General features: G+C 65.5%; 5 protein-coding genes across 5 annotated transcripts in view; 2 read left to right on the forward strand and 3 right to left on the reverse strand.

Annotated features, from left to right (window-relative positions):
• Positions 1 to 233: 233 nt before the first annotated feature.
• Positions 234 to 2,334, reverse strand: MNEG_1946 (hypothetical protein; the record flags this gene model as incomplete). Its single annotated transcript, XM_014049570.1, has 4 exons — positions 234 to 785; positions 1,107 to 1,327; positions 1,565 to 1,893; positions 2,114 to 2,334. 4 exons carry the CDS (start codon positions 2,332 to 2,334, stop codon positions 234 to 236), a joined length of 1,323 nt encoding a protein of 440 aa, XP_013905024.1.
• Positions 2,335 to 3,502: 1,168 nt separating this feature from the next.
• On the forward strand, positions 3,503 to 5,041 carry MNEG_1947 (hypothetical protein; the record flags this gene model as incomplete). Its single annotated transcript, XM_014049571.1, has 6 exons — positions 3,503 to 3,518; positions 3,642 to 3,707; positions 3,857 to 4,003; positions 4,225 to 4,329; positions 4,509 to 4,604; positions 4,860 to 5,041. 6 exons carry the CDS (start codon positions 3,503 to 3,505, stop codon positions 5,039 to 5,041), a joined length of 612 nt encoding a protein of 203 aa, XP_013905025.1.
• A 445-nt stretch (positions 5,042 to 5,486) lies between these two features.
• MNEG_1948 (hypothetical protein) lies at positions 5,487 to 18,318 on the reverse strand (the record flags this gene model as incomplete). Its single annotated transcript, XM_014049572.1, has 28 exons — positions 5,487 to 5,729; positions 5,944 to 6,164; positions 6,358 to 6,445; positions 6,776 to 6,925; positions 7,204 to 7,644; positions 7,952 to 8,158; positions 8,426 to 8,573; positions 8,808 to 8,968; positions 9,370 to 9,732; positions 10,004 to 10,272; positions 10,462 to 10,630; positions 10,947 to 11,097; positions 11,223 to 11,502; positions 11,769 to 11,904; positions 12,076 to 12,201; positions 12,466 to 13,321; positions 13,557 to 13,655; positions 13,866 to 13,984; positions 14,244 to 14,396; positions 14,658 to 14,861; positions 15,094 to 15,180; positions 15,480 to 15,614; positions 15,841 to 16,233; positions 16,463 to 16,645; positions 16,933 to 17,136; positions 17,395 to 17,553; positions 17,859 to 18,010; positions 18,198 to 18,318. The coding sequence occupies 28 exons, from the start codon at positions 18,316 to 18,318 to the stop codon at positions 5,487 to 5,489; spliced, it is 6,018 nt and encodes a 2,005-aa protein (XP_013905026.1).
• A 436-nt stretch (positions 18,319 to 18,754) lies between these two features.
• On the forward strand, positions 18,755 to 19,809 carry MNEG_1949 (hypothetical protein; the record flags this gene model as incomplete). Its single annotated transcript, XM_014049573.1, has 3 exons — positions 18,755 to 19,027; positions 19,178 to 19,380; positions 19,629 to 19,809. 3 exons carry the CDS (start codon positions 18,755 to 18,757, stop codon positions 19,807 to 19,809), a joined length of 657 nt encoding a protein of 218 aa, XP_013905027.1.
• Positions 19,810 to 20,221: 412 nt separating this feature from the next.
• Positions 20,222 to 20,476, reverse strand: part of MNEG_1950 (hypothetical protein) — a gene marked incomplete at both ends in the record, with an annotated part of 7,511 nt that continues 7,256 nt past the window's right edge. The window contains one exon of the mRNA XM_014049574.1: positions 20,222 to 20,282. Coding sequence (XP_013905028.1) covers positions 20,222 to 20,282 — 61 coding nt within the window. The remainder of the gene's footprint in view (positions 20,283 to 20,476) is intronic.

Below are 20,476 nucleotides of genomic sequence, written 5' to 3' on the forward strand. Positions count from 1 at the left end.
CTCGTGGGGGGCGGGTGGCGGTAGGGGCGTGGGGGCGTGGGCGCGTGGGGCCACACATTTGGGGGCATTGGCTGCCATCATTGTGCCCTCTTCCCTCGGGGCCGAGCGCTTCGGGCTGAGACGGGCAGGGTGTTGCAGGGGCGACACCGAACAACAGCACGCACCTATCCCCCCACCTTTCATGAGGCTGTCAGCTTTGCTGTCCCCAGACACGCACGTGCGCACGCACGCACTCAAACATGCACGAACGCATGAGTGCACTCCAGCACGCGCACTCGCACCTTCAAGAACAGCTGCAGCGCCGCCTTGGCCTGCTCTGACCCAGGGCCGTGCCGCGCCGCCGTGTAGCTGAGCGCGTCCGCCGCCGTCGCCAGCACCGCCGCACCCCCGGGCTGGTACACCCTCAGGAGCTCCACCAGGTCAAACAGGTCAATGGGGTCGACCCGCGGGGCCCCCTCGCCGCCCGCGGCGCCCGCATCAGAGCCGCCGGACGCCTCCGCGGCCGAGGCGGCCAGCATCTTGGCGCGCTGCAGGGCCATGAAGAAGGCGGCCGCCCCTGCGCACACCGCGGCGCGGTCCAAGGTGCCGGCCTGCAGGCCCGCCGCCCCGAGCGCGGCCTCGAAAGGCTCGACCTCGGCGGTCGCGCGCGCGGCGATGGCGCTCAGCGCGGCGGCGTCCTTTGCGTCTGCGGCGGCGACGAGGCCGTCAAAGACGCCGCCTTCAAGAGACAACTGGTGGAGGGACTCCAGCTTCTGCTGCAGCTCCTCCGGCAGCTTCTCCTCCAGCTGCTCCGCGTTTTGCGTGATATGAGGGTGTGTGTGAGCGTGCACGAAAGTAGGGGGCTCGTGTGAGGCTGGCCGCGGGTGGCATGGGTTCCTCCCGAGTTGAAAAGGGGCGCAGTGGCAGGTTGCTTTCGGTCAGGGCGCGAGGCGCCATCGCGATGAGCACAGTGATCCAGGTCGATCACTTTGCTAAAGCGAGAAAAGCTCCTGCATCTGGCAAAAGCAGCAGGGTCGCGCTGGGGTTGGCGGAGGAATGGAGCAAGACGGCAGGGTGCCCGTCGTCACCCAGACGAGAGCAGACCAGCGCCCCGCTCCCGCACGCACCTTGCAGCGCGCGCAGCCGCAGCGGAACGCGTACGAGACCTGCAGCGCGCGCCGCCGCTCGCTCAGCGGCACGCCGCACTTGGTGTCGAGGTAGTTTGTGGTGAGCTGCGCCTCCTTTGGGAGGAGGCTGGCGGCGCGCACGACCAGGCGGTCGCCGATGAGGGTGGCCGTGGTGTTGGGGATGCAGCTGTGGTTGAGGAGGGAGAACTCGGGCCAGATGCCTGGGACGCGGAAAGGTTGGGGCATTGCGCACGTTGGAGGGCCATCGTTGCAGTTGGTCTGCTGAACCAGCGGGAGCGAATGACTTTTGGAGCCTCAGACGCGCGGGGGCGGCATGCAATTTGTCCTGGTGTGCTGTGACTCACATGCACCACTATGGTTATTGACGCCTTCCCCACGCCAGCCAGGGCATGCGCCATGCCCTGCATCATCTCGTGCAGTGCGGCCTGAGCGCCCACCTACGAAGCTGCTGAACTTCTCGCCCCGCGCCGGCGCGGCGCCAATGTCAGAGATCTCAGACCCCCACGCATTGTAGTTGACGATGGACTCGAAGCGCCCCTGCGTCATCTCGACGCTCACCCGCTGCTGCTGCTGCGCCCCCGCCGCCCCCGCCGCCGGCTGCTGGCCCTGCGGCTGCTTGCTGCCTGTGGCGCCGCCGCCGAAGCCCTTTGCGGCGGCCCTGGATTTCCACGCCTTTGTGGTGGCTGTAGCAAACTCGAAATCCTTGAAGCTGGTCTGGCGCTGCTGGCTCGCGGGCGTCCCATCATACAGCACCGCCAGCTTGTACCTAAAGCGGTGATAGAGATATTTAGTTACGGCTTATTGGGGCCATCAGGGAACCGTGCGCATGATTGGCAAAGGCAGCCGCTGGCCTGCCAGTGACACACCGCACATACCAGCAGGCTGCGGCCGCAATTGCAGCCGCAGCAGCCAGCGCTGGCGAGCATACCCAGGGCTTACTCCAGGCTCAAAACAAACCCTCGGTGGCAATCTCCACGCAACCCCACCTGTCCGCCTCGCTGAGGCGCTGGCCACGCAGGTGGTCGATGAGATGCATCGGCAGCAGAGCTTGCCCCGGGTCGCTGCGCGCCACGGTGCCGATGGGCTCGGACACGAAGAGCAGGGTGCCCAGTGGCACCTCGCGCTTGGTCACCACGCGCCGCGTCTTGCCTTTGGCGATATTGAAAGACAGGTGCGTGCATACTTGTGAGCGGGGCTGGTGGCCCATGGTCAGCAAGGCGGTTAGCGCCTTGCAGCCAGGAGCCGCAGCAGGATTGCATCGCGCGTGCGCTCAAGGCCGGCTCGCCATCGGCCCTCGCGATCAACTGCGGGGCCATCACATGCCTCGAGCCGGCTATGCATCATGCATAGCCGATGATGATGCATAGCCGATGATGATTATGCATAGCTGATGATCATTGCTAAGCCGCGGCTGCAGTGGCTCACCAGGAGGCAGCTGTACCTCCACTGGCCCAATCAGGCGGTCAGGCACATAGCTGGGGTCTGAGTACAGCTGCTGCAGGTCCAGCTGCAAAATGGTGCATTACAAGGTATTGTCTGGATTATTCCTTGCCGATGGTGAGCTGAGTTGAGCATGACAAACAGCTGCAGGCTAAGCGGCAGCGGCTTGGTCTGGACTGCTCGACCCGAATGCAAGGCAGCTGGCGCATTCAAGCACTGCGCATGCAGCATGTCAGGTCTGCGCTTGTGTCTGTGTGATGTCGTCAGTGACCGCCAGGCCCATACGCACCTCCTGCAGGGCGGGGCCCGGCGTGCGCGCTTTCACACCGCTCGCACTGGTGCGCCCGGCGGCGGCCGCCATGCTACGCCTGCCGTGACAATGGTGCGTGGGCACAAGAAGTCCACGACTATATATAGGCAATTTCAGCTGCTGCATGGTTGTTATTGTGAGGAAGGGAGGGTCGCAGACTGTGTCGGCCCGGTGTCAGATCAGGTTGGGCACTGTACAGCACTAGTATGACTACGAGTATGAAAACACAATGCTTTGATCACATCTGCATTGCTGTACCTCCCGTGACTCAAGACGATCGAGTGACTACTGTGCACATCGGGTTACATTTGAAGCAGCAGCTCGCTGCTGTCAGCTCTGGGGCAAAAGCATAATAGTCGAATTGAGTAATCGGAACCGATACGCATCTGGCTTGCTTGTTGCGATCTTCTCTTACAGCATTTCGGGCAACAACGAGATCAGCTCACCGAGTCCCCACTCCGTAAGGCGTATATAAGGTTCTGACAGTTACATTTACTCAAGAAAGAGAATGATAGACACGGACGAGCTGCAGCAAGAGCTTGACAGGACGCAGGTGGCCTTCAAGCGATGGGCCGCAGCCACGAACAAGGCCGCACAGGATGGAAAAAACACGCACACACGCAACATGCGGGTCGCCTCTGGTGAGGCCGTGTGCAGGTGTGACCACAGCTTGCTGGTGCAGCGCATCACCGAATGCACATTTGCCGCAGCGATGCTGCTTGCAGCGTGACTCCACTCACCCCATGGGCCTGCTCGGACTGCAGGAGAGGTCGAGTCCCTCAACGACCGCTATGTAAAGCTGGAACGGCAGGCGGCTGAGGTGCAGCAATGTGAGGATGGCGCATCGAGCAGCAGCAGAGAGTGCACTGCTGAAACCACAGCAGGTCGCCGCAGCGGTGGTTGCGGCCTTGCTGAACGCTCCAAAACAAGCACATTTGCCGCGTCCCCACTCGCACGCCTGCTACCGCCTCTGCCACAGTCATGTCTCGCGACTGCGCCGAGCGCGACACGCTGCGGGGTGTCGCGGACTCGCTGGTCGGCGAGCGCACATCGCTGCAGCGGCGACTCCTGCAGATCCGCTCAGAGCTTGAGTCAGAGACCAAGGACGCAGAGGCGCTGGAGCAGGGTGCGCAATCTCACCCCAGTCAGTGTTTGGGACATGACAGCTATGGAGACCTTCGGGGGGTTGGTGTCTGGGGCATGACTTCTACGGAGATCTTTGTGTGGGACCCTCTGTGCGGAGCAAGTGAGGCTCAGTGCATGAGGGAGGGCCACGTCCGGAGGGTCTGCAACTGCTGCCACCAACCTCTGCACCCCCGCGCTTGAAACCAAAATATGTGCCTGCAGAGCTGCAGCAGACACGGGCGGAGCAGTCGACGCGGCTAGGGGCGCTGGACAAGGTGCTGCGGCTGTACCAGTCGGTGCTGGGCCTGGAGCTCGTGCCGGGGGACGGTGAGGCGGGCACCAATGCAGCGGGGAGGCGTTGACTCTGGCGCGCACGGCCTCTGCCTAGGGCCGAAAGGGCATCACGACGTCCCCAGGAAGGAGCAGCTGGACACTGAGGGTCGCGGGGTGCCAACCCCACTCACACGCCTCCGCACTGCTGCACTGCCGCGTCCCGTGACCGCCAGACGAGCTGCACCTCGTGTTCACGTTGGTGGACCCGCGGGACCCGGCCCGGCGCTTTGCGTTTGGCGTCAAGGTCCTAGAGGACAACACATACATGGGTGAGCCTTGCCACACAGGGTACCTGGGCGTGAGGAGGCGAGCGATCGACGCTAACAGGGCTTCAAACCAGGCGCAGCGGCAAAGATGGTGCTTCCAGGCAAGCACGCTCCAGCCAGCGGCAGCCGACCCCCGCAGCGAGCAGTGGTAGACGGCGCGCCCCGCTCCGCCCTCCCGTGCGTGTGCACCTGCACGTCACCAGTCGGAAGGACCACGCGCACGCAACACACACACGCTCTGCGCCCCCGCCGCTGCAGTGACGTCATGCGAGCCGCAGCTCGAGTCGCTGGGCGAGCTCTCCCAGCTGCTGCGCCAGGAGAACCGGTTCGCGGACTTTGTTAAGGCGGCGCGCAGGGGCTTCTCGGGGCTGGTGCAGCGGGAAATTGAGGAGGAGGAGGAAGCCGAGGAGGCACAGGCGGCGGCACGGCGGCCAGCTTGAGGCGTGCGAGCGGCGCGGCCGGGCGCGTCCTTGGCAAGCGCGCTGAGCCAGGACAGTGGCGGCGGCTGCGGCGGGGCTGGGCGCGGCCCTCCTCTGGCAGCTGCTGGCATGGCCGAGGGCTGCGCATCGCGATTCGGCTTCAAGGCTTTCAGCGGCGGGTTTTGGGCGCAGCAAGCTGCCGCGGTTTGAGAGCGGTGCGGTGCTGCACTCAGCACAATTGCAGGCTGCAATAGGGACCGGCCATATTTGATCAGGCTTTGCTCTGGACACACACCTGTATACATGCAGCCGGCCCATCTGCTGCCCATGTAACACCACTGCCTAGATCGCACCCTTCCAGACATGTCTCAACCAAGGAACCTGCGCAGCCGGCTGCTGCACGCAGGATTTTGGGGTTGGGATTGGAATCTTTACACCATCCCGCGGCGCGCCACTAGCACGGCGGTCACGCCGCATCCCTGATGGCCGCGACATAGACCCACAAGCAGCACACAAACGAGGCTCCCATGGGCTCCACATAGGACGCCATCGCAAACTTGACCCGGGGGTCAACCGTCCTGTGGACGCCTATGTTAAGGACCGCCTCCGACACAGCGCCGCGCCAGCCGTCGCTGAAGGGCAGCGCAAGCACGTGGCCGTTGACGGCGCAGCCGCGCATCTCCCGCGCGACGCGCTCGTTGTGCGCCACCTGCGGGGTGAACGGCAGCCGCACCGTCCCGTGTGTTGAGCAAAGCGGCTCACCGCTGTGCGCTGCTGGTCAGCAGCCAAAAGGGATGCTGCTTCGGGTACCGGCATACCAGGGACCGCTGCACGTGTTTCAGGCCTGAACAGAGCCGAGGCCGTGTGGTCGTTGCCTTAGATCCGTTGCCCAGGAACCCCACGGCAGCGCGCACCCCCCTCACCTGCAGCCCCCTCACGAGCCTCAGCCGCTCCGCCAGCCGCTCCTGCGCGTACTCCAGCGCCTCCGCCCCCGCACCCGCCGCCGCGCCCTCGCTCATTGCCACGCTGGCCTCGAGGCTGGCGGCGTCGACGGCGGCCAGCTGGGCGGGCAGCTCCCGCAGCAGCGCCTTGAGCACGCGGCTCAGCTTGTTGTTCGGCTGAGTCACCACGACGCTGCGCGCGTCTGCGGGCGAGCCATTGGTGGCCGCGGCAGGGCAGTGGCCAGTGAGCAAGCGGCTCCGGCGGCGACGTCAGGACGAGCGAGCTGTTGCCCTCTCGAGGGCGGCATCGATGCGACACAGCGTAGACTTGCAGGCACGCAGCTGGTCAGTTTTCGGGTCAATCAAGGGCTTGCCACAGTGCTGTGCTGCACTCACCGTAGAGCGCCCCCCTCACGGTTTCTTCCACGCGCGCCTCCAGCTCCTCGTACACGCGCGGCTCAAGGTCCGAGTAGACTGGAGGCACCTGGAGCGTGGGTGACAACACGCGCGTTTGCGTTGTGGATATATATATGAATGTGTGCTTTTGTGTGTGTTTGTGTGTGTGTGTGTGTGTGTGTAGGGATGTGTGTGTGTGTGCGAACACGCGCGCGTGCGCGTGCGTGTGAGTGTGAGTGTGCGCGTGCGTGTGTGCGTGCATGTGCGTGAATGAACTTGCATGGGCCAAGGGTGGATTGCATGCCAGTCACCACAGAAGCCTTCATTGCCGTCAACTCACCGTCAATGGCAAGAGCGCCCCCACCCATCCCAGCAACCTGCACTGGCAGGGGCCCCTTGCAGCTTTCTTCGTGCGCACCTGCATTGGCGCGAGCTCCCTGGGCGGCAGCACGGCCCCGAAGAACGGCCGCCAGCACGAGCCCTGCTCCAGATCCCAGGACAGGTCCCAAGGGGCGCCGCTGGCCTGCACGTTGACCCAGATGTTGGAGGAACTGTACACAGTGCCGACCTTGGGGAAGGGCGGGGGCGAGAAGCAGTGGGCAGTTCATATCCAGGTTGGTGTGCATGTACACACTCAGAAACTTGTTTCTGAGCTTGGCGACCACTTGTCCCGGGTTGGTCTCAAGCACGATGTTGCACACAGCAGCAGAGCAAGCAATGCAGCCAGCAATACTGTTTTCATTCCAGGCGCATCCACAAGCAGTTTTGATGCTCGACTTTGGAGCAGCAGAGTCTTTGGATCCACTACCCTGGAAACCAACCATCAGGGCTGAGATATGCTCTCACCTCTCTCAACTCGCAGGATGGGTCTCTGACAGGGACGCACTGCCCACTCAGCGGGTTCCACAGGCGAAGGCGAGACTCGTCCCAGCCCGCACTTGGTGACTCGGCGGGCTGCTGCTGCTGCTGCTGCTGCTGCTGCTGCTGCTGCTGCTGCTGCTGCTGCTGCTGCTGCTGCTGCTGCTGCTGCAAGCCTGCCTCCTGCAAGTCTGGCTGCTGCGACCCTGGCTGCTGCGGGGCGGCACTCTCAGCAATGGTCGCATCAGCCGCCGCTTCTGCGGGCACACCCTCGCGTTTGATGGCCTGGCCTGCGCTGCCGCTGCTGACAACTGGAATTGCAGCTGCCCCTCTGCTGCCAAGGAGTTCTGCTGGCTCAACCGGCAGCCCCGTGGTCAGCACAAATGCTGCTGCTGCCCCCTGGAGCGAGTTGCCCAATACCACCAGAGCCTGCAAGGTTCAACATTTGTGACAGGGAGATACAGGGTCGTCGATCAAAGCGCATCGCCTCTGCCAACATATCTAGGTCAGAGCAGCCCAGCACGGCCTAGCACGGCGGCGGCAATCAGCACAGTACGGCGTACGACTCCTCGTTGCAGCCACGGCACCCAAACGGCGCCCGCGACGCACCTCGCCGCAGCTGTCATGATTCATGGCTGCGCTGCGTCGTTGCACTGTCACGGCCCGCGCCGGCCCCCCGCTGCGCACCTGCCGCCCATCGTGCGCGACAACGACGCTCCCCCACCAGCGGACCCACCTGCTGCCCTATCTCCAGGAACAGCCCAGCGAGCAGGTGCGCGTGCTCCTCGTGGTCCCCCCCGCCCAGCGCGAGCGCCTCGGCGCTGCCGCACCACACGTCCGCGCGGCGGCGGCGGAAGGAAGCGTCCTCCAGGAAGGGGAGGTGCGCCGCCCAGCGCGCGAGGGCGAGCATGAGGCGCCCCAGGTCCTCGGGGTCGGAGGGGGGCTGCAGACGCAGCGACGGTCGGCCGCGGTTGGTTGCAGTATGCGTCGATTGGAGGCAAGGCATCGGGCGGCGGCGGTGGAAAGCAGTTGGGCGGCGGTTGAGAGTGGGAGGGCGGCGAGGCGCATTCATCCAGTTCTGCGCAGCATTTGGATAACATGTGAGGGGAGGGCTTATGTATTGCTGCGCCCCGTGTGGGTGGGTTACAAGGCCCTGCTTGTGAGTGGGCTAGCATGCTGCTCGCAGGGGCCGCCGTCCCCCGCAGCTCACCGCGCGCGCCGCGTCGGCGAAGGGGGGCGGCAGCCGTGTGGGCGCGACGTAGCGCGGCAGCAGCGTCCCGAGGCCGTCTGGGTCGACGGCCATGGCACGCACCGCGCGGCTGCGGCACTGCGGCAGCGCGCGCAGCGCAGGCACCCACCTGCGGGCAAGACACACATGGGGTTGAAAGTGAGGGAACGACACTATTGGGCGCCCATTTACCATTTCGCATGCCCAGAAACAGCACACGGAGCTTCTGATCCCAGAACACCTTCTATACACGACTGATCGTTGTTGTTCCCACACCAAGTTGGCCCAAAGTACACTCCTGAGAAACTACCCACGCATTGCACGCCTTCCGTCCTATAAAAACAAGAAGCATATCTCAACCCACCTGGCGGCGTGCTGCGCCACGTCACCCATCTCCCCAGAGACCCGCTCCTCGTCCGGCGGCCCCGGCGCCGCCAGGCGGGGCCGCAGCGTGATGAGCGCGCTGAGGGAGGCGGGGCGGCCGCTGGGCTCGTGGTAGCCCAGGATGACAGGTGGCACCTCGAGCTGAGTCAGAGATGGGGGGTGGGGGGAGGGTTGAGGGTGTGGGTGTGCGCTTGTATCATGCTGGGGGGCGTGTGTGTGTATGTGCGTGTGGGTGGGAGAGTGAGAGAGACAGAAGACAGAGACACAGAGATATTAACAGAGAGAGAGAGACACAGAGAGAGAGAAAGAGAGAGAGAGAGAGAGAGAGAGAGAGAGAGAGAGAGAGTGTGCGCACGCGCGCGCGTTTGTAAGCAGGCGAGCTAAGCCGTGTGCGTTAAAGCTCATACACACGCATGTGCTCAAAACTTTGCCCAGGTGCGCGGGTGGAAGATCCAGTGCATCTTGCCTACACAGGCGATCCAGTAGCCACCCAATCAGCCCCTGACCTCCCCCAGTTTGAAAGCCAGGACGTCAGGACCCACCCGGAAGCTGCCCTCCAGGCTCTCGGCCTGGTAGATCGCCGAGAGCGGCACCCGCAGGCACCCAAGAAACCGCCGCTCCCGCTCCGGCAGCCGCCCGCCCTCCGTCAGCCCCTCCCACGCCGCCGCGTTCGCGCTGCCGGCGCCGTCCCCCACGTCCCCCTCCTCCGCACCCTGCCCGCCGCCGTTTCTGCGCTGCGGCGAGCGGGACGCGCGGCGCGCGGCGGCGTCGCGCTCGCGCTCGAGGCGCTCCTTTGCGGCCGGTGTCATGATCTCGTCGAAGATGTTGAGGGTTAGGACGCCGTCTGACTCACGGAGCGCCATGGGGGAAGCTTCCTGGTCGAGGTCAAAGACTGGGAATGCCACCTGGGCGGATGGTCAGATGGCGGAAGTGCAAGGGGCGGGGCGTGCCGGAATGTTTGGGCGGTTCAGGAGGTTGAGCTGGATCTGAGGGGCGGTTTGGGGCTCGTTTGACTTACAGATGGAGGGCATCTTGAATGATGCGAAGCAAAGCAGGCAACTGGCTGCGATCGTTACCGGGTGACAGAAGTTTCGCAAGCACAGCGGGAACGCGGCCCTTTGCAGGCGCGACCGCCCGAGATAGCAGCAGCCGGGCCTCCCCTGCACGGCGCCCCACCTGCTCGTTCCATATCGGGCTGTCGCTGTCGACCGCCACCGTCCGCCGCACCATGCCCCTGAAACGCGCCTCCACAAAGCATGACAGCCCCTCCCCCGCGCCGACCGCGTCCCCCTCCACATCCTCCCAGCCGGCCCCCCCGGCCGCCGCCCAGTCGCCCGTGCCGCGGGGCCCCGCGGCGCCGCCCGGCCTGCCGGCACCGGTGCCGCCGCCGGGCTGGCTGTCGCGCGTGGCGAGGCGGCTGCTGGCAAGGGGAGTGCCGCGGTTTGCTGCAGGCACACATGGTTTTGTTGTGTGGAATCAGACAATACATGCGTTTATGGAAGCAGTACAGGCGTGGCTTCCAAGCGAGCCGGCACTGCATACGCTTTCAGCGCAGGCGGTCAGCCCTAGGGCGCTCCATTGCCGTCCGCAGCCCCTGCTGCCAATCACAACACCACCGGGCCCTGCCAGCTCACCCGCCCCCCTCGTCGGCGACCCCCGCCGCTGTGCGCGCCCGCCGGCAAGCGTCAGCCGCGCCGGCAGGTTTGTGGCGCGCTGGATCGTGACTATGAGGGCCGTCTCACGCGGCACGCAGGCCGACACCTTGCGGACGGCCCTGCGCCGCGGCCGCAAGGGCCGCGCCGGCTGCAGGGGGGCCAGGCGGTACGGGGTGGGGATGAGCGCGCTGATGCGCTGAGGTATGCTGAGATGGGGGTGCCAGGGGGGGGGGGCGCCGGGCGGGCACGCGCGGCCCAGTGCATCCGGCGGCCAGTGCCCTTCCAGCAGCCGTCCCAGTGCCGCGCGGTGGTGCTGCTCAACGCTTGCCGCGCTTGGCACCTCACCAGCCCTCTCCCACGCAATCAAAGATTCCAACGCATGGAACGCGTCCCATCCAACCATCAGAAGCATCGGGTCTCCGTCCAAGACAGACGGCAACACCCCCGTCTCAAGGCACGCCCACCTGCAGCAGCCCCACCAGGCTGCCAAAGTCGAGCTTGAACTCGGGCAGCGCCGCGTCCTTCACGACGTCGTCCGTCCGCAGCCGCCGCGCTGCGCCCCGCCCCGGCCCCGCGCCGCCGCCGCCCGCCGCGCGCAGGCGGAGGGCGAAGTCCCTGCAGTTGGCCAGATCCGCAGCTCAGCGGATGCTCCAGATAGACCCAAGCGTCGACTCTCCACAACAATGCTCAAGGAAGCAGTTTATGCGTTTTCTTGCAAGCAAGCGGCCGCCGCGCCCCACCTGATGCGCTCCTGCCGCTCCTCCAGCGCCCGCGCCAGCGCCCCGTGTGCCCACTTCATCGCCCGCTCCTGCCGCCCCCCTGTCACCAGCAGCCCGCCGATCGCCGCCGCCCTCTCCCCGGCCCCCGCCCCGCTGACGTCGGCGCCGCCCAGATGCGGCTGGTGCAGGGTCGGCAGGCCCAGGGCAGAAGCTTCCAGTCGGGCAAGGGCCTGCATGTGCGCGTCCTGCTGGTCTAGGGTGTCCCTGGAGGAAAGCGGCGCCACCAGCCTGCCGGCGCCGCCTGCGACCAAAAGAACGCGAGGCGAGGGCGAGGAAGCCGTGACGGGCGCGGCGCAAGACCTGAGGTCCACAAGTGTGCGGCTGTTTGTACGGTGCTTGCGTATGCATCCGTGCTATGCAGCTGTAGCGTTCGCGCACGCCGCCCGAGAAAATTGCTCTGGGCAAGGCTTGGTAAGGACGTCAGCGACGGGGCATGCCCTCGTTCACTGCCCCAGCCCGGGCCGCAAACCGTGCACGCTGCCCTGCCCCTCAATCGCGCCGCCCCACCTCGCGCGCCATCCGTTTGCCGGAACGCCCCCGCCTCCCAGCGGCGCCGGAGGAACGCCGCGCGCTGGTCGCAGGGCCGGTCTGACGTCATCGCCAAATCTGGCAGCAGGCCGGGGCGGAACAGGTCCGGGGGACCCTGAAGGGAGGGGATGCAGAGGGTTGGGTCGGTGCAGAGGTTTTGGTGGGTGAAAGGGTTGATGGGGGCTGCGGCTGGCATCGGCGGCTGCGCTAAGCGGGGTTGCAGGGAGCATCGCGAGCGGGAACACAACCCACCCGCGCCCCCGCTGAGGCAGGACCCCGCGCCCACCTCCCCGCCGCCCGCCACTCCTGCCTCCTGCGCTCTGAGGAGCTCCAGCAGCTGCGCGTTGCGGGGGTCGTTCGGGTCGAGCGGCGCGTGGCGCCGCAGCCACCGCGCCGCACGCGCGCGGGACGCCTGCAAAAGGGGAGGCGAGGTGCGGAGCGAGCCGTGGGTCGAGACAGCAGGCGTGTATGTGGTGGCGTGTGAGCGAAGCAACCCCATGACGCTCCCAGCCACATGTTCGGCTCTTGAGTTGTCGTGTTGGTGCAAGCCGACCAAGAAACCAAAAGCATGGCAAGGCTGATGGGGGGTATGGTCCCATGGAGTGCAGCCGGGCTGGGGGTCACAACGCTTTGCAGCAGCGCAGTAGCTGACAAACAGCAGAGCGCCCAACCCCACCTGGCAGCCGCCTCCTACGGCGCGCCTCAGCGCCTTTTCTGCGCTCATCGCCGGCTGCGGCGGCATCAGCACCGCCCCAACTTCCAGATCCCACCCCGTCCGCCGCCCAGGCTGCGGGTCGGCCACAGGGTTGTGCCGCATCCGCGGCGCCGCCGCTGTTGACCGTCCGCTGATGACGCCGCCGGCGCCCACAGAAGCAGCGTCGAGCGCGGCCGGCAGGCGGCCGCCGCCGGCGTCGTGCGCCGGCCAGCCAGGCAGCGGCTGCTTGGCGCCGCCGCGGTCGTCCTCGAAGGCCGACAGGGGGTTGTTGTACGTCCGCCACGCCCCGCCGGCCGGCGAGGACGGCGCAGATGGTGAAGCAGCCGCGCCGGGCACCCCATTTGTGTGCGCAGCAGTGCTGGTCCCGCCAAACGGCTGCACCAACGTGAGTGTCGCAACCGCGTCCCCCTGAACGTCGTCCTCCGCGCCGCGCCCGCCGCCGCCGCCGAGCGCGCCGCCGTACACGCCGCACCCGACGGCCTCGAAGCCGCCCTCCGGCACCCAGCCGCTGCGCACGAAAACGACCCCAGACGGGTACATCGGCTCGCCTGCCGGCGCCGGCGCCGTCGCCCGCCGCCCCGGCGCCTCGTCCCCGCCCGCACCACCCTCTGCCGCGGCTGCTGCTGCGCGTGCGAGCTCGGCGGGCGGCGCGGGGTCGGGGCTCGTCCAGCTGAACGCCTTTGGCTGGGGGTCAACGTGGGGCGTGCCGCCCGCACCCGGGACTGCCAGGAAGACGGACGCAACAAGGCGGTCTGTCAGGCCGCCGCGCTCCCAGAGCTGCAGCCGGACTGAGTCCGGCCATTTTAGCAGTCGTACGCTGCATGTGGGACAGGGCAGGCGGAGGTGACAAAGTCAGGGGGCGAGCAGCCGCCTTGTTTAGTGACAAGGCGCGAAAAGCTGGAGACCGCAATCTGGATGCTGATTTGGTGAGCAGACAAAACCGCTGTGAAACATCCATACATCAACAAGACGATGCAGCATTTATGTTTGTGCTGCTCTTGGAAAAACGCACGCGCTGCAGGCAGGCGCTCCAAGCAGTGGCGCGCGCGCACCTGAAGAGGTCCCTGAAGTCCACCGTGAAGTCATCCTGCATGGATAACACCTGGGAAGTTCCCACCCCCTTGCCGTTGATCACCAGGCGCGAGTAGTACCTGCGGAGCGCGTGTCATCACCGCCAGACCAGCCCTTGGTGACGTCACACACGGTCATGCGGCTAGGCGGCTTGGCGAATTGACCGTGATGATTTCACGGACAGCATCATGAAGGGCGACGCGCAGCGCAACCCGTGCTCCTCGCTTGAAGGTGACTCCCGGTCAAGCCTGGTGCCCCTTGACCCGCCGCGGCGTCTTGGCCCTTCTAACCTGCAGCGCCCGCTGAAGCGCGGCCCCTGGACGCGCGGCGGCCCCGCATCGCATCCGCCTGCGGCGGCGGCGCCGACAGAGAGCACGGGCTCCAAGAGCGGGGCGCGCGCCACGCCCGGCTGCGTGTTGAACGTGCGTGGGTTTGCGAAACAGGAAAACGTCAACTAGAGCAGGGGCCTTGCCGCTTGGTGCTGCGCCACACTGAAGCTAGAGCCGTGCTCTCCATTGTGGTTGGGCTGATGGCCTTGCTTGAACAGGTCCATGTCAACAATCCAACAGCCCAACGTCAGCTGTACACACGTACTCAGTACTCCCGTTGCCCATTGACAGCTGTGCACCATCCCCTTGGTTTCCCGGCAGCCGCAACCAAAGCCTCACCCGGCCCGCAGCGACCTCGGCCTCTGCCCGCGCCCAGGCCGCCGCGGCCTGCTCCTGGGTGACGGGGCCGCGCCTTGGGGCGGGCCCCAGCAGGGCGAGGCGCGCCTCCAGGGCGGCCACCTCGGGGTCGGCGGGGTCGGCTGAGACACGGCTCTGGTGGGGAAAGATGGTGCGTAGGGGTTTGGTGTGTGTGTGGGATGGGGGGGGCGGGCGGTAGGGTGCACACGCGTGGTGTCCATGCACGGGCATGAGTGCACCGAAGGGCATCTCCGCGAGCCTGTCTGCAGGCGCGTGCATGCACGCGCAACTTGAAGCACGAGCATGTGCGGGCCTGCACTTCCTATACCCAAGGTAGACGTAGAAATGAAACAAACTTGCGCGCGCACTTCGCCCCTTTCACACCATGCGCCCCACCTTCAGCAGCGCCAGCCGCGACGCCGCGCCTGCCACCGCCAGCGCGTGCGCCTCGCACCCCGCCTCCACGCGCCGCAGCGCGAAGCCCTCGGGCGCCGCCTCCTCGTCGCGCGGCAGCGGCGCCGGCCAGTCCGGCAGTCCGAGGATCGGCTCTGCCTCTGCCACCAGCAGGGCAACATCCAGGTCTCGCCGCGTCAGGCCGTCCTGCGCACGGCAGCCCCAGCGACCGTGTCATTCGGAGCAATGCCTGTTGTCTTGAATGACATTCAACACATGACTCGCAGTTTCTGGGCGGGATATCAGGCGCGCCCGAAAAACGGCGGGGGCCTGGGGTGGCAGCGCACTTCTTCATAACGGCACAGGGATCCCCCGGGGCGCCCGGCGGCGTGCGGGGCGGGACGCCGGCGTCCTGCGGCGCCTGCAAAAATACACGCACCTGCTGCGTGGGTGTGTCGTCCTCGTGGGGGCGCTGCACCAGGTGTAACTGGATGTCTGTTAGGGCGCGCCCCTGCTGCATCCGTGCCTGCGGCCAGGTGGGGGCCAGGGTTTTGGGGCGGGGCACCGACCCATCAGGGCGCAAAGGTGGGAACGGGGCCTGCGCACGGCTGCCGAGACGTGCGCATTGCCTCTTGTGACAGACCGCCTGTGAGCAAAACTCACCTATGCCACCAGTACGGCCAGTGCGCTCTCCCCTTCTGGCCTTCGCCTCCATTGACAAACCCACCAGAACCCAGTCAGCTGCGTAACATCCACAAGAACCCACAAAACTCCATGACTCCGCAGCACGCACAAGGACGTTCACCAACCCCCATCAAGACCCACCTGCAGGAGCTGCTTCCAGACTCGACCCATCGCAGCCGCCGTGCCATTCAGCAGCTCCGCCTCCTCCTCTGCCAGCTGCCTTGTCTCCGCCACGTCGCGCTCCAGCTCCGCCAGGCGGCCGGCCAGCCATAGGACCTGTTTTGTTTGTAAAGGCGAGTGAATGGGCGCGGGGTCAGGCCTTGAGGTGGTGTGTGGGCTGCTCAGTCAAGCGCGAGACACCAGCTGACAGTGGCAGGGTTGGTGCCTGTGAGTCAACATCCTTGACGGGACGCTTGTGTGGAGCAGCTGAGGAGATAGAGGTCAGCGCCAAAAGGGCGCACACACACACACACCACAGCACGTCCCCTCGCAGAGCGCCCACCTTGCTGTCTTTTTCGCCGCCGTCGCAGGCATCGCCGCTGCCACCGCCTTGATCACGGCCAACCCTGTCCTCTGCCGCCGCCCCGGCCCGTGCCCCCTGCTGCCTCCGCTGCTGCTGCCGCTGGGGCGACGCAGCCGCCCCTTCAACCGCCGCCCCACGGGACGCCCGCCGCTGCTCCGCCACGCTGCTGCCCCCGACACCACCGCTGCTGTCGCCGCCGCCGCCGCCGCCGCTGCAGCCGCCGCCCTTTTCCAGGTCTTGGGCAGCAAACAGGGCCTCGCGTGCCGCCAGCAGAGCATCCTCCAGGGCGGCGAGCTTGCGCCCGTAAAAGGGGCCCAGCCCGACAGCCTGGCGCCGCTTCAACTCCCTGAACATCGACAGCAGCTTGGCGGCCTAGTTGGGGGGCGGCGAAAAGTGCGCGGCGGTCGAGTCGAGGTCGCGGAACAGGACGCGACGAACGCGGCGCAAAGCGCAGCTCGCGTGACGCCATGACTGAGTGCGATGGCACGTGCTGGGTGAGAGAGCAGGTGGGCGACCGATGGCAGAACAAGTCTTTGCCCTGCAGCAGCCGCGGCTTGTGTTTGCCGAGCGACTGCAGCTCCCGCTGCGCCCCTGCACCCACCAGCTGCTGCTCCCGCCCCATCATCGGGTGCGCAGCAAACTCCAGCGGCCCCATCTGGATGTCGAGGCGGTAGGTGCGCCCCTCCTCCTCGCGCCCGCCGGCGCGGACCGCGGCCGGAAGGTAGGCGGTGTCGGTGCGGGGGGCGTCCTGGTCCCAGCGCCGCGCGGGGCGCTCCTTGTGCGCCTGAAAATGCGATTGGGTCGTCACCCGTCAAATTGTGAGGGTAAAATATGTCATGTGAGGTGTTTGCTTCAGTCCGAGGCAAGCGTATATTGGGTCCAAGACCAAAGTCAAAACTGGGCAAGAGGGGGCAGGCTCGAGACACCATCCTTCGAAAGGGGGATGAGCTGTGCCAGGGTAGCCGGGGCTGCGCAAAACATACAGCTGTGGAAGTGGTGCAGTCCTTCCAGGCGCTACTGTGCAGCAAGCAGGCCGCACGCAACGGCTGACCCTGTCACACACCGTCGCACCTTCAGGGGGCAGGGCTCGCAGGCCAGCAGCCCATTGGCCCCAAACCACCACGGCACCCCGCGCCGCCGCCCCGCAACCGCGGCCGCCGGCAGCGCCGCGGGCAGCGCGCCGCCCGCGGCCACGTGGCGCGTGAGGGCAGCGGCATCAATGGTGACAGCCTTGGACAGGCGCTGCTCAAGCTTGTACAGCGACGAATTGTTGATCTGACGAGGTTGTGCAGAATTCAGCGCACGGCCCAGCGGCGGCACATCGGCGGCGGTGCAGCTCTTGAATGTTAGATACCCAGTGGGGAGATGGGCTTGCACCCACGAAAGGGCAGCAAGGGCATCGCTGCTGCCAGCCAGCTGCAACTGAATCAGCAGCAGAAGCAGCAGCAACAACAAAGAGGGACCATTGCTGCTGCTGGCTCAAGCTGATCAGTGCCCGGCGCTCGCATCCCGCGTGTGTGTGTGCCCACCCACCCGCGGCCGCGGCGCCACAAACAGCCCGATCTCCTCTTCTGGCTCCCGCCCCGCCGCATCTGCAGCGGCGCGCGCCGCGCTGGGCAGGGCGCGTCCGAGGCGGTCCACCGAGAAGCGCAGGTACAGCTGCTCCTCGGCTTCCGGGTCCGGCAGTACGGCCTGCAAGAGCAGAGTGACGACGCTGGACGGTGTGCGGGCTGCATGTTTCTTTCCTAGCTGCAGTGCCGCTAGGCAAGCATAGCGCATGCAACACAGGGAACGCTGCTGCTTTTGTGAGGGCTCGCGGCACCAAGCTACACAACCCCAGAGCCTGAGGGTGCAGCTGGGCAAGCGGCTGTGCTGCAAAAGGGGCGGGTGACCCCTTGATTTAATGTCAAGCCTCTGGAGCCGTCGATGGAGCCCATGAATCAGCATGGTTTGTGGTAGGCAGCATGGCAGATGCTGACTGGTTGCTGCCCTTTCACCTTCTGGCAGCCGTCGTATGACACCAGGTCGGCCAGGAGCAGCTGCTGCCCTGCATACTCTCCTTGCGCCTCGTCATCCCCGCTGCCCGCTGCGTTCCCGTCAACTCCCGCCGCGTTTTCTGTGCTGCCATCGTGCGACCAGTTGTGGCCGACTGCGAAACAGTGTCACAAGTCATCAGGGGTGGTTTTGGCAGATGAGCGCCTGGACACGGACACACCGCAGCTGCCGCACAGCGAATGGTGATTGGACTGCTTTGGAAGTTGACAAATGTTGTAGCACGCAAGCATTGCAGATGCATCGCCAGAAGCCCACCGAGCACGCGTATCTGTGCTGCGCACCTGCAGTGCTGGCATCAACGTGCGCCGCTTCGCTGGCAACCAGACCATCCGACGCGGAGAGGGGCCGCCTGGCCTCCAAGCGACGGCGCAATCCAGCCAAAGGTGATTCTGGTAGCGTCATGTTAGCCCTACACGCCCTCCGGAGCCCTCATCGACCCTTGCCAGATCGTCTATCTTGCACACATCAGCTTTCGCAATTGTAAATTAGTTAATCCGTTGTGTAATCCAGCCGAACGCAGGCTGAGCGTCCGTGCGACCGAGCGGCCCAGGTGGTGGACGGGTTGACCGCCACCTGAGTTCACGAACAGCAAGAAAATCGGTATGACACAAACATGTCTGCTATTACATAAGCTAGATATGAATCTTTTGCGCCTCTGATGCATTTTCGCTGATCTCAGCTTTGTTGATCATCCGGTAGACTTGTGCTTTTGCCTTTGCCGCAACTCACCACAAAACAGTTGAGCTATATATATCACTCGACGGACACGCGAGCTCGAAACAGCAACCGCAAACATCTCCATCATCGCCCAGCGGCCTACGGCCAGCCCGCGGCCACAATGACGCGGCCAATTGGAGCTGCACAGGGTTTACAGACAACCACATCAACGAGCACCGCCGCAGCCACTGCAGACGAGCCGGAGAGCGGCATCAGCAGAGAGCGGCGTGCTGCTGTGGCGCGTGAGCGCTCCGCAGGACAGGCCAACGCGGCGGCGATCGTAGTAATAGCAGGAGCCTTTGCAGGCTGGCTTTGGTGGCGGCGGCGCCAGCAGCAGCGAGCTGAGGACGACGAGGCGGACGGCGGCGTGGTCAAGCAGGCGCGGGCACACAAGGTGGGGGGGGGGGCATGGTTGGGGGCAGTGTGCTCCAGATGCGAAATGGGTCTTGAAGGCTCCACAAATGACATAATCAGGACATGAGACATGGCTTGTCTGCATAGCTGCGGCATGTCGTTTGATGCTTCCATGCGTTCAAAAACACAGGGTGGCCGCAGCACATTTGCCTTCGCCCCCCGCGCCGGGGCGGCCAGCGGCGGCGGCGGCGGGGGCGGCGGCACGCCCGCGGTGCGGGGACCCCCGGCCCCGGCCGTCAACACAGTGGGCGGGGCGCGGCGCAAGAACCCGAAAAAGGACCGGGCGGGACGGCGGCAGCAGAAAGAGGAGAAAAAGAAGGGCGGCAAGGGCGGGTGCGTACGCCTGGGACCAGGAAGCAATGGGAGGGTTGCTTTTCGATGCGTAACGAGGCTGGGCGGTGGTCAGGCATATGGTTTGCTGGCTCTGCATACGCGTTAGTGTTGTCATGTGGGTGCCGGCAGCGCTCCCTACCGCAGTGTCAGCACACGCGTTGCAAACATTGGCATGCGCATCCGCGCAGCCCCACCATTCACGAAGCGGCCTCCCCAACCATCCACGTCCCTTAAATTGCTCCGTACAGCGGCGGCGGCGCGGGCGGCGGCCTGGACCTGCTGCACAATGCGTCCGTGATCGACGCGGCCGAGGCCAAGGCGGCGGAGGAGGCGGCGCGTACGGTGAAGTACGTGGACTTGTCGAAAATGGACGAGGTGTACGACCGGGTGCGCGACTGGCAGGAGACCGGGAAGAAAAAGTTCAAGTAGCCGCACCGGCAGGAAGTCCTGGAGGCACCTCTGGCCGGGCGCGCGGGGCCTTCTGCAGGCTGCAGGGCGTGCGAGAGGGGCGTTTGGCGAGCGGCGGGGCCTTGGTCACCGGCGGTGGCTGGGGGCCTTTGCGGAGCCCAGAGCTGCAATGGCTGGGGCCAGTCACTACCTTGCACATCTGCAACAACCCTGCCGTGTAAACGTTGGATCATATCAAAGGTCTTGACGTCTTGTACAAGTTTTCATAACTTGCTTTATAGGTTCGATGTTCAACGTTTGGACACCGTTTGGGTACAGGTGTTCAGGGTCATGAGAGGCAGACTGCTTTGGTGGAGATGCATTCAGCTGGGAGCTTGTCAGAAATTTGTAGTGGCTGGCACTGCATGTGCATGTGTGTATGCATGCCAATTGGTCACCGCACAATTCCAGTGCCGTGCTGCCAAACATCGCTTATTGGCACACACGAGTAGTGACTGCGTGTGTGTGAACAACAGCAGTCATTCGCTGACACCTGCCGAATGATGTACCGCAACAGCCAGCTTCGAACCTTATTCACAAGGACAGCAGGTGGCGTTCCAAGCCCCATCCTGCCCCCACAACTCCCAGCCAGCCCCCAACTCAAAAGCTCGCTCATCCCGAAAGCCCGACTGCCGCAGGCGGTTGCGCC

This window comes from Monoraphidium neglectum, assembly GCF_000611645.1.
Source record: "Monoraphidium neglectum strain SAG 48.87 unplaced genomic scaffold scaffold00208, whole genome shotgun sequence".
In the NCBI taxonomy this organism is placed as follows: domain Eukaryota; kingdom Viridiplantae; phylum Chlorophyta; class Chlorophyceae; order Sphaeropleales; family Selenastraceae; genus Monoraphidium; species Monoraphidium neglectum.